The sequence below is a fragment of the Mirounga leonina genome, unplaced genomic scaffold, assembly GCF_011800145.1.
Source record: "Mirounga leonina isolate KUSES-001 unplaced genomic scaffold, KU_Mleo_1.0 Mir_201, whole genome shotgun sequence".
NCBI classification, from domain to species: domain Eukaryota; kingdom Metazoa; phylum Chordata; class Mammalia; order Carnivora; family Phocidae; genus Mirounga; species Mirounga leonina.
The window spans coordinates 7,315,005-7,331,319 of NW_023270504.1; the positions used below are offsets into that span (position 1 = coordinate 7,315,005).

Consider the following 16,315-nt stretch of genomic DNA (forward strand, 5'->3'; position numbering starts at 1 on the left):
ATACAGATGGCCAACAGACACATGAAAAGATACTCAATATCACTAGTCAACAGGGAAATGCAAATCAAAACCATAATGAGGTATCACCTCACACCTGTCAGAATGGCAAAAATCAAAAATACAAGAAATAGTAAGTGTTGGCAAGGATGCAGATAAAAAGGAGCCCTCATGCATTGTTGGTGGGAAAGCAAACTGGTGCAGCTACTATGGAAAACAGTATGGAGGTTCCTCCAAAAATTAAAAATATAAATAACGTATGATCCAATAATTCCACTACTGGGTATTTACCTAGGGAACATGAAAACACTAACTAAAAAAGATATCTGCACCCCTATGTTTATTGCAGCATTATTTACAATAACCAAGACATGCAAGCAACCTAAGTATGCATTAATAGATGAATGGATAAGGAAAATGTAGTATATATCTACAATGGAATACTGCACAGCCATAAAAAAGGATGGATCATGCCACTGGAGACAACATGGATGGACTTAGAAGGTATAATGCTAAGCAAAATAAGTCATACTGAGAAAGACAAATACCATATGATTCCACTCATAAATGAAATCTAAGGAAAAAATGAATAAACAAATAGCAGAATCAGAAACAAATACAGAGAATGAACTTAAGAGGGGGGCAGGGGGTTGGGCAAAATGGGTGAAGGAGAGAGGGAGATACAGGCTTCCAGATATGGAATGAGTAAGTCACAGAAATAAAAAGCAGAGTATAAAGAATACAGTCAATGATATTTTAACAGTAATATAATGGGATGGATGGTAGCTTTATGAGCCCCATGTGTGCTGTAAAGTTTACTTAAAATTAAAAAAATTTTTTTTTTAAATAAATGTAGTGTTTTTAGAATGTGTTCAAACTTAAGTGACCAATTTACTATAGACTACTATATACATAGGATGTTAGAGAGGAACCTCATGGCAACCACAAACCACAATCCTATAACAGATACACAAAAAAATTAATGGGGAAAAAAAAAAGTGTAACACTTTCCCCTAAGGTCAGGAACAAGACAAGGATGTCCACTCTCACCACTTCTATTCAGCATAGGACTGAAAGTCCTAGCCACAGCAATTGGACAAAGAAAAAAAAAAAAAGGAAAGAAGCAGCATCTATATTGGTAAGGAAGAAGGTAAACTGTCACTATTTGCAGACACATGATACTATACAATGAAAATCCTAAAGACTCCACCAAAATACTACAGGAAGTAATAAACAAATTCAGTAAAGTTGCAGGATACTAAACACTAAAGTCATCAAGTCACAAGTGAAGAGAGAAAGAAAAGAAGAAAGGAACATAGAACTACAAAAACAACCAAGAAACAATTAACAAAATGGTAACAAGTACAAATCTCTCAATAATTACTTTCAATGTAAATGGAATAAATGCTTCAATCAAAAAACACAGGGTGAATGAATGGGGTGAAAAAAGACCCATCTAGATGCCACCTACAAGAGACTCACTTTAGATTTAAGACACATATAAAGACTAAAAATGAAGGGATGGAAGAAAATGTTCCATGCAACTGGAAACGGGAAACAGGATAGCAATACTTACTTACATCAGACAAAATACACTTAAAAAGAAAGACTGTAACAAAAGACCAAAAGGAAGCATTACATAGTTATAAAGGGATTGATCCAACATGAGGATAGAACAATCGTAAATATCTATGTACCTAACATAGGAGCACCTAAATATATAAGGTAAATATCAACAGACATAAAGGGAAAAACTGACAAAAATACATAATAGTAGGGGACTTTACCACTCCACTTACATCAATGGAGAAATCATCCAGACAGAAAAACAATAAGCAAACAGTGGCTTTGAATGATACATTAGATCAGATGGGCTTAACAGATATATACAGAACATCCCATCCAAAAAAAGCAGAATATACTTTTCCAAGTACACAAGGAATATTCTCCAGGACAGATCATACATTAGGCCACAAAACAGGGGTTAATAAATTTAAGAAAACTGAAATCATACCAAGCACCTTTTCTGACTACAATGTTATAAAACTAGAAATCAATTACAAGAAAACAAAACTATAAAAAAACACATACATGCGAAGGCTAAACATGTTACTAAACAACCAATGGGTCAATGAAGAAATCAAAGAGGAAAGTAAAAAACAAACAAACAAACAAAAACACATGGAGACAAATGAAAATAGAAACAAAATGATTCAAAATCTTTGGGATGCAGCAAAAGCAGTTCTAAGAGGGAAGTTCAGAGCAATACAGACTTAACCTTAAGAAATAAGAAAAAACTCAAACAATCTAACCTTATACCTACTGGAACTAGAAAAAAGAAAAAGTCCAAAGTAGTAGAAGGAAGGAAACAGTAAAGATTGGAGCAGAAAATATGAAATAGGGGGGGAAAAACCCTAAAAACAACAATAAAAAAGATCAATGAAACCAAGAGTTGGTTCTTTGAAAATTGATAACCATCTATCCAGACTCATCAAGAAAAAAACAGGGCTCAAATAAAATCAGAAAAGAGGAGAGGTAAAACTGACACCACAGAAAAACACACAATTATGAGAGACTACTATGAGAAATTGTATGCCAACAAATTAGACACCCTAAAAGAAATGAATAAATTCCTAGAAACACACAATCTTGTAAAACTGAATCAGGAAGAAAGAGAAAAGCTGAACAGATTGATTACTCGTAATGAAATGGAATCAATTAAAAAAAAAAAAAAACACACACAAAAAAACCCCCAAGAAACAAAAGTCCAGGATCCAATTTCTTCACAGGTGGATTCTACCAAACATTTAAAATAGAGAGGTGCCTGGGTGGCTCAGCTGGTTAAGCCTCCAACTGTTGCTTTCGGCTTAGGTCATGATCTCAGGGTCGTGAGATCGAGCCCTGCATCAGTCTCTGTGCTCAGCACAGAGTCTTCTTGAGATTCTTTCTCTCACCTCCCCTCCCCCAGCTCATACTCTCTCTCTCAAATAAAGTAAATAAAATCTTTAAAAAATAAAAAAGTCAATACCTGTCTCAAACTATTCTAAAAAATTAAAGAGGAAGGAATGCTTCTAAATTTATTCTACAAAGCCAGCAATACCTTGATACTAAAGCTAGAAAAAGACACTATAACAAAAAAGTACAGACCAATATCTCTGATGAACATAGATGTAAAAATTCTCAACAAAATATTAGCAAACCAAATTTAAGAATACATTAAAAGGATCATTCACCATGATCAAATGGGATTTATTCCAGGGATGCAAGGATGGTTTAATGTCTACAAATCAACATGATATACTACATTAACAATTAAGAATAAAAACTATATGATCATCTCAATAGATACAGAAAAATCATTTGACAAAATCCAACACGATCCATAAGAAAAAACTCTCAAAAAAGTTGTTATAGAGGGAACATACCTCAATATAATAAAGTCCTCATATGGCAAACCCACAGTTAACATCATACTTAATGGTAAAAAGCTAAAAGCTTTTCCTCTAAGATCAGGAACAACACAAGGATGTCCACTCTCACCACTTTTATTCAACACAATACTGGAAGTCCTAGCCACAGCAATCAAAGAAAAGGAATAAAAAACATCCAAATCGGTAAGGAAGAAATAAACTGTCATTATTTGCAGAGGAGATGATTCTACATATAGGAAACCCTAAAGACTCCACCAAAAAACTGTTAGAACTAATAAAATCAGTAAAGTTTCAGGATACAAAATTAATACACAGAAATCTGGTTCATTTTTATACCCTAATAACAAACTAGCAGAAAGAGAAATTAAGAGAACAATCACATTTCTCACTGCATCAAAGTAAATAAATAAATAAAATACCTAGGAATAAATGTAACCAAGGATATGAAAAACCTATACTTTAGGTCTATACCATTCTCATGGATCGGAAGAATTAATGTTGTTGAAATGTCTATACTACCCAAGGCAATCTACAGATTCAATGCAATTCCTATCAAAATACCAACAGCATTTTTCATAGAACTAGACCAAATAGTGCTAAAATTTGTGTAGAACCACAGAAGACCCTGAATAGCCAAAGGAATCTTAAGCAAAACAAAACTGAAGGCTTAACACAACTCCAGTTTTCAAGATATACTACAAAGCTATAGTAATCAAAACAGTATGGTACCAGCACAAAAACGGACATAGGTCAAAGGAATAGGACAGACAGCCCAGAAATAAGTCCAGGTTTATATGGTCAACTAATCTATGGCAAAGGAAGCAAGAATATACAATGAAAAAAACACAGTTTTTTAAATAAGCAGTGTTGAGTAAACTGGACAGCTACATGCAAAAGAATGAAACTGGATCACTTTCATACACTAATCAAAAAAAAGAAAAATAATAAACTCAAAATAGATTAAACACCTACATGTGAGACCTGAAACCATAAAGCTCATAGAAGAAAACACAGGCAGTAAACCTTTGGATGTCAGCCTTAGCAACATTTTTCTGGATCTGTCTCCCCATGGATGGGAAACAAAAGCAAAAATAAACTATCAGGACTACATCAAACTAAAAAGGTTTTACACAGAAAAAAAAAAAAATATCAACAAAATGAAGGACAGCCTTCTGAACAAAAGAAGATATCTGCAAATGATATATCCAATGCGGGGTTAATACCCAAAATTTATAAAGAACTTATACAGCTCAACACCAACAAAATAAATAATCTGATTTTAAAAATGGGCAGAGGACCCAAATAGACATTTTTCCAAAGACATACAGATGACTAATACATATGAAAAGATGTTCACTAATCATTAGGGAAGTGCAAACTAAAACCAGAATGAAATATCACCTTCACACCAGTCAGAACAGCTAGTATCAAAAAGACAAGAAATAGCAAGTGTCGACAAAGATGTGGAGCAAAGGGAACCCTTGTGCACTCTTGGTGGGGACGTAATTGGTACAGCCACTAGGGAAAACAGTATGGAGGTTCCTCAAAAAATAAGACTACCATACAATCCATTAATTCCACTTCTGGGTATTTACCCAGAAAATGAAAACACTACAGTTGACCCTTGAACAACACAGTGGTTAGGGGCTTGGCCACCTGCACAGTCAAAAATCCACATATAACTTTTGACTCCACAATGACAACTACTAACAACCTACCGTTGACTGGAAACCTTACCAATAATCTACATACCAGATTAACACATATTTTGTATGTTATATGTATCATATACTGTATTCTTACAATAAAGTCAGCTGGAGAAAAGAAAATGTTAAGAAAATCACGAGAAAATACATTTACAGTACTGTACTGTATTTATACATATTAAAAAAAAAAAATCTGTATATGGACTCCTGGATGGCTCAGTTGGTTAAGCGTCTGCCTTCAGCTCAGGTCATGATCCCAGGGTCCTGGGATCGAGCCCCGCTTTGGGCTCCCTGCTCAGTGGGAAGCCTGCTTCTCCCTCTCCCCCGACTTGTGTGCTCTCTCATTCTCAAATAAATAAAATCTTTTAAAAGAAATCTGTGTATAAGTGGACCATCACAATTCAAACCCATGTTGTTCAAGTATCAACTGTAATTTGAAAGTATATATGCATCACGATGTTTATTGCAGCATTATTTATAATAGCCAAGATATGGAGGCAGCCTAAGTGTCCATCAATGGATGAATGAGTACAGAAGATGTGGTATATATACACAACAATGGAATATTACTCAACCATAAAAAAGAATGAAATCTTGCCATTCACAACAACATGGAAGGACCTAGAAAGTCCTTATTAGTCACTTATTAGGCTAAATGAAATAAATTAGAGAAAGACAAATACCATATGATTTCACTCACATGGAGAATCTAAAAATCAAATGAACAACAAACAACAACAAAACAGACTCATAAATACACAGAACAAACCGGTGGTTTCCAGAAGGGAGGGACAAGGGGGGAACACGTGAAATATGTGAAGGAGATTAAGAGGTACAAAGTTCCAGCTAGAAAATAAATAAGTCATGGGGATGAGAAGTACAGCATAGGGAATATAGTTGATAATAACTATAATAACTTTGTATGAGAGAAGCGCCCATCATGGTGAATGTTTTGTAATGTATATAATTGTCAACTGATTCACTATGTTGTATCCCTGAAACTTGCATAATATAGTATGTCAACTATTTAAAATTTGTTAATAAATGTGGATAATTTTTTTTTTAAAGATACAATGGTTCCTGACAACTAAAGCCTTAACAAAATGAGACACCTTCAGTTTAACTGAGAGAAAAATAATCATCAGAGTTCACAAAAATATTTGTGTATCTTTTCACTGAATGGTGACTGTTCTAGAAAAAGACCCTTTCAAAGTGGGGGAGAGGGGAAAGCATTACACTGCAACAGGCAAACTGTTCAAGTTCTACAAACTGAAACATGATAGTTTTAAAAGCAATAAAACCCAAAGTGACATTGGTGACGTTAACACCATCTAGGCCTCACACGTCATTGTTACAATGATGATCAGAAGCTAAAGCTGCTTCCGGGCTCTTCCTAGACAAAGAGCTACTAAATGGTTATTTTTAAACCTCTTGATAGATAATTTGTCCTCGATGCCTTCTACAATTTGAAGTGTGAATTTGAACCCCCTCCCCCCAAGTCCAGGTTGCTTTGCTTACAACCAAACACACATCCCAGACGTAGCTATGATTATTGTTGAAAGAAACTGATGAGCCAAAAGGGCTAGTTGAACTCAGGCTGAAAACTAAAGAAAAGGAGAATTGTCCTAAGAAGCCATCAGCAGCAGGATGCATGGAAAATTGGGTTTGGTCTGTTTTTTTTTTTCTAGGTGAGTGTGGTTGTCTGGATAAATCTTACAGAAGGGATGGCCTCTTAGAGCAATATGGTTGGTCTCCCTGGCATTGCAAACACAGCCTATCTGAGCTACCTCGTAACTCAGGACATCCAATGCTCCAGCCAGGGAGCTGGGAAGAAATACATGCAGAGGTGGAAACTGTGTTCAACATTTCAATATTTTCTCTACATCTTTGACAAAACAAGTATTAATCTTCACAATCATGTATTCATTTAGATATCAATATCTACTTTATAAAGTGTTCAATTTCAATTCTATCTACTATGTATTGATCTTTTAAAATCTGTGTTTCTGTAAAATACACATGGCTTTGGAACTGTCCGAGCTCAGCAATTGTCCATTCTTTCTACATTCTCCTCTCCTAAGGAAAAAAGGTGAAGAGGTACTTTAATGTATATAGAGCTTCTGCTTTAATACATTTTTTTAAGATCTTATTTATTTATTCATGAGAGACAGAGAGAGAGAGAGGCAGAGGGAGAAGCAGGGTCTCCGCAAAGAGCCCAGTGGGGGTCTTGATCCCAGGACCCCAGGATCACGACCTGAGCAGAAGGCAGATGCCCAACCGAGCCACCCAGGTGCCCCTAGAGCTTCTGCTTTTAAGTATCTTCTAAACCCGAGATCGTCCGCACTGTATCTGAATCAAAATAAGAACGCCTTGTGAGGTTATCACACATGGGTGTTTCCATGAGTGCTCTCTTCACATTAGCAGCATGTTCAGATGTGCTGGGCACTAGATTCCTTTTGGTTCACAAACCTTCACTAAGTGTTTATGTTGGAAGTCAAGGCTGAGGGTATTTTTCCGCTTGGTCCCACGGAACTGCAGGGAAGCGTCTGAGAGCACACCCTGAGCACACATCCCTCCCGAGGGTATATCAGTGATGGGGACAGTGGAACAATGTAGGAAAGGCCATTAGGAGTCTAGAGACCTGCTTCCCAACAGGCTGTAATGAGAATAAATGAAACAGTACTTACGATGCTTTTCAGATGACTGTGAAATGGATCTAAAGACAGAAGCAGCTGCTTTTTCAGGGAAGAAAAGATGAGAGAGAGAAAGAAGTGGTCCAAAGGATTTACAGTAAAGGCTAAGACCTAAGAGCCAACCACCTGGCAGGAACCGGGACTTGTGCTTTTTTTTTTTTTTATCTGATTAGAAATATGCCACAATTAGTCTTTCAAGGTGACATAGAAGCTCTGTTGCTGACTGAGGGCCAAAAGGAAGATGCATGGATCTTTCCTTTTGGAGAGCAGGCAAATCACTGCCTGTATACTGTGGGTTTTCTGGGTCCACTGTCTGTGCTGCACCAGAGGCCTGGGAGGGGAAGCCCCCCCCCAACACTAACAATGCAACTTCACCGGTCAATTCCTTCTCCATTTTTCCTATCCAAAGCCAAAAAAATACGACCACCAGTTCTTCCAAGCACGTCACTGATGGCTTTCCATATCCGTGCCTGTGCTCTGTCCTCAAAGACCATCTTCTTCGCTGCCTCCCCAAGAGTTCTCTACGCATCGATACTAAAGTTGGTACCTTCTCTGAAAGTGAGTCCCTGCCCCATGAACTAGATATAATTTCTGCCAACTTTGGGTGGGGAGGCTCACTCCTAGCAGTTAAACTATAGATCTTACTAGGTTCTATCTTGTCTTACACATATTTTAACTGCTTTTTGCCTATTTATGAGCTCTTCAATCTTTTTTCTGGCTGTATCCATTTCTCCATCTCTCTTTGCTTAGTACCGTAGTGTGTATTTAATGGATAGTTTATGAATGAACCAGCTCTGTCCACACCTTAGACCAATCATTCATTTAAAATCAACAAACCTTCATTAGGCATTTAATAGGTACAAGGAGTTGGGAGTTTGTAGAGATGAGTAAGAATCAACCCTGCTCTCCTAGGATGGGAATGGAACTAAGAAATCTACCTAAATAACTTGTGGCAAGCAGGCCAAGTGTTTTAATAGGCGCACACGCACACACACACACACACACACAGTGTAAAAACAGAAGGGAAGAAGCATTTCCTTTGGGGGAGGGGAGATTCTGGGAAGGATGCATGAAAACAAGGGGGGAAATCATCTGTTGTAGGTCAGATTTCACTAAACTGGTTGTTAATCATCTCATTTAATTCCCACATAACCCTCCAAGTTAGGCATTTTTTACTCCCATTTTACAGACAAGGAAATTGGGGCTCAGAGCAGTTAAATAATTTGGCCAAGGTCACATGGCTAGTAAATAATGAAACTGGTGGTCACATTCCCAATGGCCTGGTTCCAAAGCTCATGCTCATTTCCCTATACACCAGATCTCCTTCCCCACAGGCAAATAAAAACACAGTGACACCTGAGCTCAGCCTTCAAGAGGACATAAGACTTCCACATGCGTATCTGGAGGGAGGGCAGGATCCTTCCAGGAGCAGCCAATAGCCTGAGCAATGCCTGGAGGCAGCAAAGTTTAAAACATATGGGGAAAACAATGAATCATGGAACACTACATCAAAAACTAATGAGGTACTGTATGTGACTAACATAACGTAACATAATAAAATTAAATTAAAAAAAAATATGGGGAAAGGCAGATTCCCTCACATAACAGACTATAGGACATATAAGGGAGACAAAATGGAGAGAGAGAGCCAGTGGATGATTCTTCATTTTCCCTGTGATATATTTGGAACATCCGGTAAAGTGTATTTCTTATCTACTTAAAAAAATATTATAAGTAAAGCACTTTCTTTATAAGTAAAACATTTTGAATACATTAGCAATTACTGTTTTATGGCAATAATCTTGACCTTCAATAATAAATATCCTGTAATGCAAACCATGTTGACTAGAAGGGTGATTCTCTCCATATTTCCTTTTCCTCCAGCTTTTGTTTTTATCTCTCTGTAAAGATATTATTTAGAGATTTAAACTTTAAAGACTAGAGAAACAAAATACCAATAATGTACTTGGATAAATGACAAATTTTCTATCATGCCAGACAACATTCAAGTATTTTCAAATTAGTTTTAATATTATATAACTGGACTGATTTAAATATTTTAAGAAAATTTTTTAAAAATTAGGGGGGAGGGGCAGAAGGAGAGGGAGAGAGAGAATCTTAAGCGGCTCCATACCCAGTGTGGAGCCCCATGCAAGGCTGGATCTCACGGCCCTGAGATCACGACCTGAGCCGAAATCAAGAGTAAGATGCTGAACTGACTGAGCCACCCAGGCACCCCTTAAAATATTTTAAATTTAAAAATTGGGGGTAGGTCAGATATTATAGCCTAAAATGATATAATTTAAATAGTATGTGTGAGGGACCAGTAAATGTGACTTCACCTAAGTAAGAGAAGAAAATGAGGGGGGGGGGTGGCGGGAGGTACACAGCTAAGTGCTTCATAAATTATCAGTAAATATCCAGAAATACTACAAGCTACTGCAGAGAATATCTTCCACCTGTAGTACCAGCACCAATAAGAGTTTAAATTAAGTTCTCACAGCCTCCTGCCACTGGGAAGGAGGGAGGCACTGGGTGAGGCCGGCAGGGTATAGAAGGGCTGGGATTTGGGGGTGAGGAGAGCCACTCCAGGGAGGAGAGCTGCAGAAACCAGGACAGGAAATCACTGTCTCACAGAGCAGGCAGATGTCTCAGGTACACCGGTCTCCTTTAGGGCACCTGGTCACTGAGTCCCCGATAATGCTGATGATGGTCCTTATCCTGACTCATGACCCAGATCCCAGGCACCTGCGTCACTCAGCTGTCACGGTGGAAAACTGAAGGTCTTCAACTAAATGGGACGACTGAAATCAGGGCTACTAGAATGAGATGTTATTACCTTATTTATGAGTTCCTGAACACTATGTAAAGGGAGAGATTTCAAAAGGATGCAATAATCAATGTTCACAGCACAGAAAGAGATCATGCTTTTTAGAACTAGGGAGTCTTGCCACAAGGAAAAAAGTAAAATGAAATGACTGTTTACTATGCTAATATTTTGGCTTTCCCTATATATTTTATTTTACTTATTTACTTATTTTGAGAGAGAGAGAGAGAATCTCAAGCAGACTCCCCACTGAGCATGGAGCCCCACGTGGAGCTCAATCTCAGGCCCCTGAGATCATAACCTGAGCCAAAATCAAGAGTCAGATGCTTAACCAACCATGCCGCCCAGATGTCCCTCCCTACATATTTTAAACATTAAGTTACTTTTTCTTTTCTCCTGGAGTCAACTCTGATGGGCTGGCAGTCCCTACCCTCCCACCCTTCTCCCACCTCCATCCCGCCTCTTTCCCCTTCCCCACTCAACTCTTCTCCCCCCACCAACTCCTTGCCTTGCCCCCTCTCATTTTCCTTCCCCTCCCCTCTACACCCTTCCTCGTCTCCCCATCTTTCCCTCACTTTCTACCTTCCTTCCATCTTACTCCTTTACCCTCTCTCCCCTCTTCTCTCTTTACTCCACCCCTCTTCTCCCTCTTTCCTCTCCCCATTCTCTCCATTCCTCTCACTCCGCTTCCCCACCCCCCACTGCCTTCCCCAACATGTGAAAAGCAGTTTTAGTCCATCCTGGTTTATGGTGAGTAATGCATCTCAGGCTGAGACTTTGCCTAAGGATCCAGGCCAGGAGCGGTAGCTTATGCAAAGTTGATTGGCACATGATTTTTTATTTCTGAGTCATAAAAATGAATTTAAGCCACTATAATTGCAGAACTACAACTCCAGCTCAGAAAGAGTGGTCTGATAACCTCCCAGGTGAAAACACGCCACGGCGAGGAACCGGGAACGTGAGAAAGCTGCCCCACCATCTCTGGCAGTCCGTCTTGAAAATGCGCTGCTCCTGCAAGACTGCCCTCTCCCTGACTCCAAGGATTCTGGAACCATTTACCAGGACGCCCAGTCACTTGGCAGCTTGCTCAATCTTGGTGTTTACCATAAGCCTGTCAAAAAATTGAGCAGGCAATTATGTAAGGCACCAGCTGATTTTTGGTGGCTATCCTCACAATCAGCCCTGAAGTTATTTTCAGCTGTGTAACCACCATGGCGGAGGGGGGTTTCTCCCCACCACCACTTTTAGATTTGTATTATTACCAGGGTCTCAATGTCAAACTGCCTAGGGAAAAGAAATCCTCAGGAATTTTGTGTAAGGAAAACATGGCCATGGATTGTGATATAGAGACCTGTTTTGTTGTGTTTTTCCCTGCAGGGATGGGGGAACTTGTAACCATATTTTTTTCACCCTTTTTAGCTAAAGAGGGTGTCTGAAGGTGCGCGCGTTGCTCATTAGCGCCACCTAGTGAGGCAGGAAAGGAAGAAAAGCTGCATGGCCCGTAGCCACAGATGTTAACTTCAGTTTTGGCACTCTGGCTGTGAACTGTGGGCCAGCCTGTTTTCTCATCTTATCTGCAAAATGGAGATAACACCATCTACATCACAGGGCTGTTGTGACACTAAGGAAGGTATCCCTTATGAAATGCTTGGTACGTAATAGGACCTCAAGAAATGCCTGCCCTCCCAGCCCCCACTGAAACTTTGCTAGTCTTACCTAAGAAGGATTAATTTTAATCATTCCCAACTGCACATTTGGTCGTCAGCTAAATAGCAATAAACCATTTGTTTGAAAACTTATAAGTCCATAAGGCTTATGTGGTGAAAGCCACTCTGAATGAATAAGATGCATTTTCATGTTTCTCTTTTTTCAGTACAGTCCAACTATTCTTTTAGTTTGGCCAATTTTGACTTGTGTGGGATAACATTTTAAAAAACCAGATAAGACTCATTAACTTCACAAAGCAAATGGGAGCTGCAAATTAATAATTGTATTAAGCGGGGCACCTGGGTGGCTCAGTCATTAAGCGTCTGCCTTCAGCTCAGGTCATGGTCCTGGGGTCCTGGGATCAAGCCCCGCATTGGGCTCCTTGCTCAGCGGGAGGCCTACTTCTCCCTCTCCCACTCCCCCTGCTTGTGTTCCCTCTCTGGCTGTGTCTCTCTCTGTCAAATAAATAAATAAATAAAATCTTAAAAAATAATAATTGTGTTAAACTAATGTTTATGGAGGACTTGCTATTTCTCAAGTACTGGGCTAAGCACTTTATATGTACTTAAATGCGTTTATATCTCGTTTAATCCTAACAATCCTATAAGACAGATACTATAATTATCCCCATTTACAGATGAAGAAACTAAGGCTAAGGGTAAATAACCCCAGTGACATGACTGAGCTTAACACCATACATACTGCCTTCTCTTTGCAAAACAGTGCTTACTCTCATCTTTATATCATCTAGAAAAACCGCACATACTCAAATGATAGAATGTTGGAAACCTCCCCATGATCCAAGTTCCCATAACTGTATTAGATTTTTTCAAAAGCACCTCTTCTCATTGCTGTATTTCAGAGAAGAATCAAAACTCATCACCCTATTCCAAAAGGCAAGTGCGGATTTAATCAACTGCTTCCCTGAAATTCTGCCAGTCTGCCTTTAGTTATGTCTTTTTTCCTGCTCCCTTTTGACTTAACAGATATTTTATAACCGTCCCATAATTGCGACTAGTCCCATGGAAGAGACCACGGAATGTTGCCAGTGTATACTAGAGAGAGGAACAAGAAATAGCACGCTTCCAACTCAATTCACAAAAAACTGCACTAAAATAGAAAACAAACATTCCACTGATGGCTTTCCTAACGCAGTAACGGTAAAGACGAGAGCCGCCTCTCCCTCACGGACGGCTGCTGCGGTGCGGTCTGTGGTTTTCGAGCAAGAGGTGCGGGGGACCTGCCTCCACGCGCTCCCTGCCCGCCTGCCCGCCCCACGACCGGGCAGTTTGGGAAACGGGTTACGGAGAATTGAGTGTTTCCAGTACAGAGGCCACAGGCTCGCAGAACCCGAGTCCCTTCAATGGCTGATGACAACTGCTTCATACAAAAGAGGAAATCTAAGAAGTCCACGCAACAGTCCCTGCAGACGACGAAGTGGGATCCCGGTGGTCGGCCGAGGGAGGCTGCTCGCCATTATGAGGTGCTGGTCCCTCGCCAGCTCACCTTCGCCTAAAGGTCCAGCCGGGACCAAGAAATGAGGCTGCGGGCAACGCGAAAGCCGGCGGCGAGCACGGGCACTCCCCACCTCCCACTCCCCGGGAGGACGGGAGGGGTGCCGCGCAGCACCTGTGCCCCCAAGCGACGACACTGGTCCGGGAGCCAAGCGGAGCAGGTGCCGGGGGCCGAGGGGGCAAGCCCTCCGCCCACTGTGCCCTCCTGGCGTCGCCGCGCGGGCCGCTCGCCCCCAGCCCGGCCCGGGGTGCTCCCGCGTGTGCGACGCCGCTGCCCCACCTGGAGCCGCCCGCCCGCAGCCTCACCTCTCGCCGCAGCCTCCTCTTCCGCCGCCATCGCAGGAACCACCCGGCCGGCGCCGCAGCCCCGGGACTGGCGGCATCTAGAGCTCCGGGCCCGCCCTGCGCCGGCCCGGGCGGCGGCCCCGGAGTGGGGACGCGGGCGCCCGGGGAGCTGTGCCGCGCGTCTGGGGGGCCACCCCCGCGGCCCCTGGGCGCTCAGCCGGCGCCGACTCGCAGCCCGGCCGGCGGCCTGGGACCGGCCTGCCTTGGGCTCCCAGCCGGAGACAGGGACCCGGCGCGGGGCGGAGTCACGGCGGCACCGCCCCCGACCCCTGCGGCTGGAGGCGCAGCGCTGAGAGGCTGGCGAGGCAGCACCTGGAGCCTTTCTGGAAACCGGCTTTTAAAAACAGGCTTCCACGATCACTTTAAGGATTCGTTGTGTGGGTGTTCTGAGGGTTGGAGTAGTTTCCCTTGGGAGGAAAGGTAAAGGATGAATGGAGATCACTGCAGGGTGGGGGCTGGGGGGGAGGGGAAGCTGGAAGAGAAACTTCACTGGTACACAGAAGGGCGAGGGAAGGGCTTCGGGGCAGAGACAAGGGTGCGAAGTGCCAGAGAGGGGGGTCACTGAGAAAGCGGTTTTGGCTCCTGCAAGGTTGGGTAAATCCAGAAGCAAGACGCTCTGGGGATCATTTGACAGCCCTCCATCCTGTGCGGAATAAGCTGCTTCTCTCCCCGCCCACTGGTCCCTAGACCCGTTCCTTGCTCACAGTTTGTCTAGTAGAGGAAAGTAGTGGACGAAAGGAGCAGCAGAGAGAACACTAAAGCTTTGCATCAACTCGCCTAAATCTATTAATTTTCCTACCATGACTTCATTATAGCGTCTTAACTAGCTGCATATGTGTTCTGGGGGCTACTTCGGGCCAAACCTGGGCAAGGGGATTGGGACAGCGTTCCCGGGCAGAAGTAAGCATGACCAGGGGAAACTGCTGCCCTCTGAAGTGGGGACAGGGATTTTACCTGCTGGAGGTGGAAGGAGGTGCTAAGAACTGTGGCTGCCCTCAGTAAAGCACACCAACGCACTTCCCTCATCAAAACCATTCTTGAAACATCTCAATCCCAGCTTTGACTGGGAGCTCTACCTGAAATCCACCATCAACTTCCGCTGGCAGCTCAAAAATAAAAGGTCCACAGAAAGCCTGGCAGATAGTCTTAAATCGGGCGTTGGTTTCCCTGAATATGTCCAAACCTGGCTTTCCAGATAAATGTGCACTGTTTGGGGATGTTTTACCAAGTGGGGAGGCATTGAAAGACCTGGGCATGTGTTAAATGTCACCTTCCTGGTGAAGCAGCACCCTGGTTCAAATGTACAGTACAGACTATGTATATATGTATAGAGGCTCAGAGATGAGTACTGGGGCCGGGATCACTCAGTGGATGGGAGAGGCCAGACTGTAAAAGCCAGATCTTCTTAGACGTTCATACCATGGTATCCAATAAGCTTGCTGGTGAATCATTGCAGTCCTCATTTCTTAGAAATGATGATTCACTTCCATTCGAGCCTGAAAGCCAAAGAAAAGGAATCCAGAACCTTAGTATGATAGGAGGAAGTAATAATGCTCAAGGAGAAGAGGCCACAGGGTTCTCTGGGGGCAAGTCACTCTCATAGCTTAACATGCCTTCCCCCTTAACGTTCAAGTTTAAATCCTACTTGCTACTTTTTCTTTATGCTCTGGAGCTTTCCTTTCTAGGACTTTTTTTTTTTTTTTAAAGAGTAGTTATATTATGCCTCATAGGATAAAAAAGAGATAGAAAACCAGTATCTTGTGAGATGGATAGGAAGGTAATCTCTCATTTACAGGCAGTGATTTTCTAATATTTTCTCCTTGAGCAAAATGTAACAGAAGTGATTTGAGACATAACTTGCAGAACATATGATCTATTTCCTTCTGGTCAATGTCCTTTTCTCACCAAAAGCCCAGGGACAGTGTAGCTCTTCGGGAATCATTGCTAATCCCAGGGTGACCTTAGTTTGCTAATTTTGCCTCACTGCCAAGTACTCAGGCAAGAACAGTGCTGGAATTAGTATCCACTGCCTCAAAACTATAAATTCCTATACTTGTCAAACTCCTGCTGGGATTACAACAATGTAATTTAGTTT

General features: G+C 41.6%; 1 protein-coding gene across 6 annotated transcripts in view; it reads right to left on the reverse strand.

Annotated features, from left to right (window-relative positions):
• The window catches only part of ARNTL2 (aryl hydrocarbon receptor nuclear translocator like 2), a 104,009-nt gene extending 89,595 nt beyond the window's left edge, over positions 1 to 14,414 (reverse strand). For 4 of the 6 annotated variants that reach the window (XM_035028012.1, XM_035028017.1, XM_035028015.1 and 1 more), the window contains exon 1: positions 14,182 to 14,412. In XM_035028012.1, coding sequence (XP_034883903.1) covers positions 14,182 to 14,212 — 31 coding nt within the window. In that variant the 5' untranslated portion in view covers positions 14,213 to 14,412. Of the gene's footprint in view, positions 1 to 14,181 lie in introns of all 6 variants that reach the window. The other 2 variants (XM_035028014.1, XM_035028013.1) reach the window with 2 other exon arrangements.
• Between the last annotated feature and the right edge of the window lie 1,901 nt (positions 14,415 to 16,315).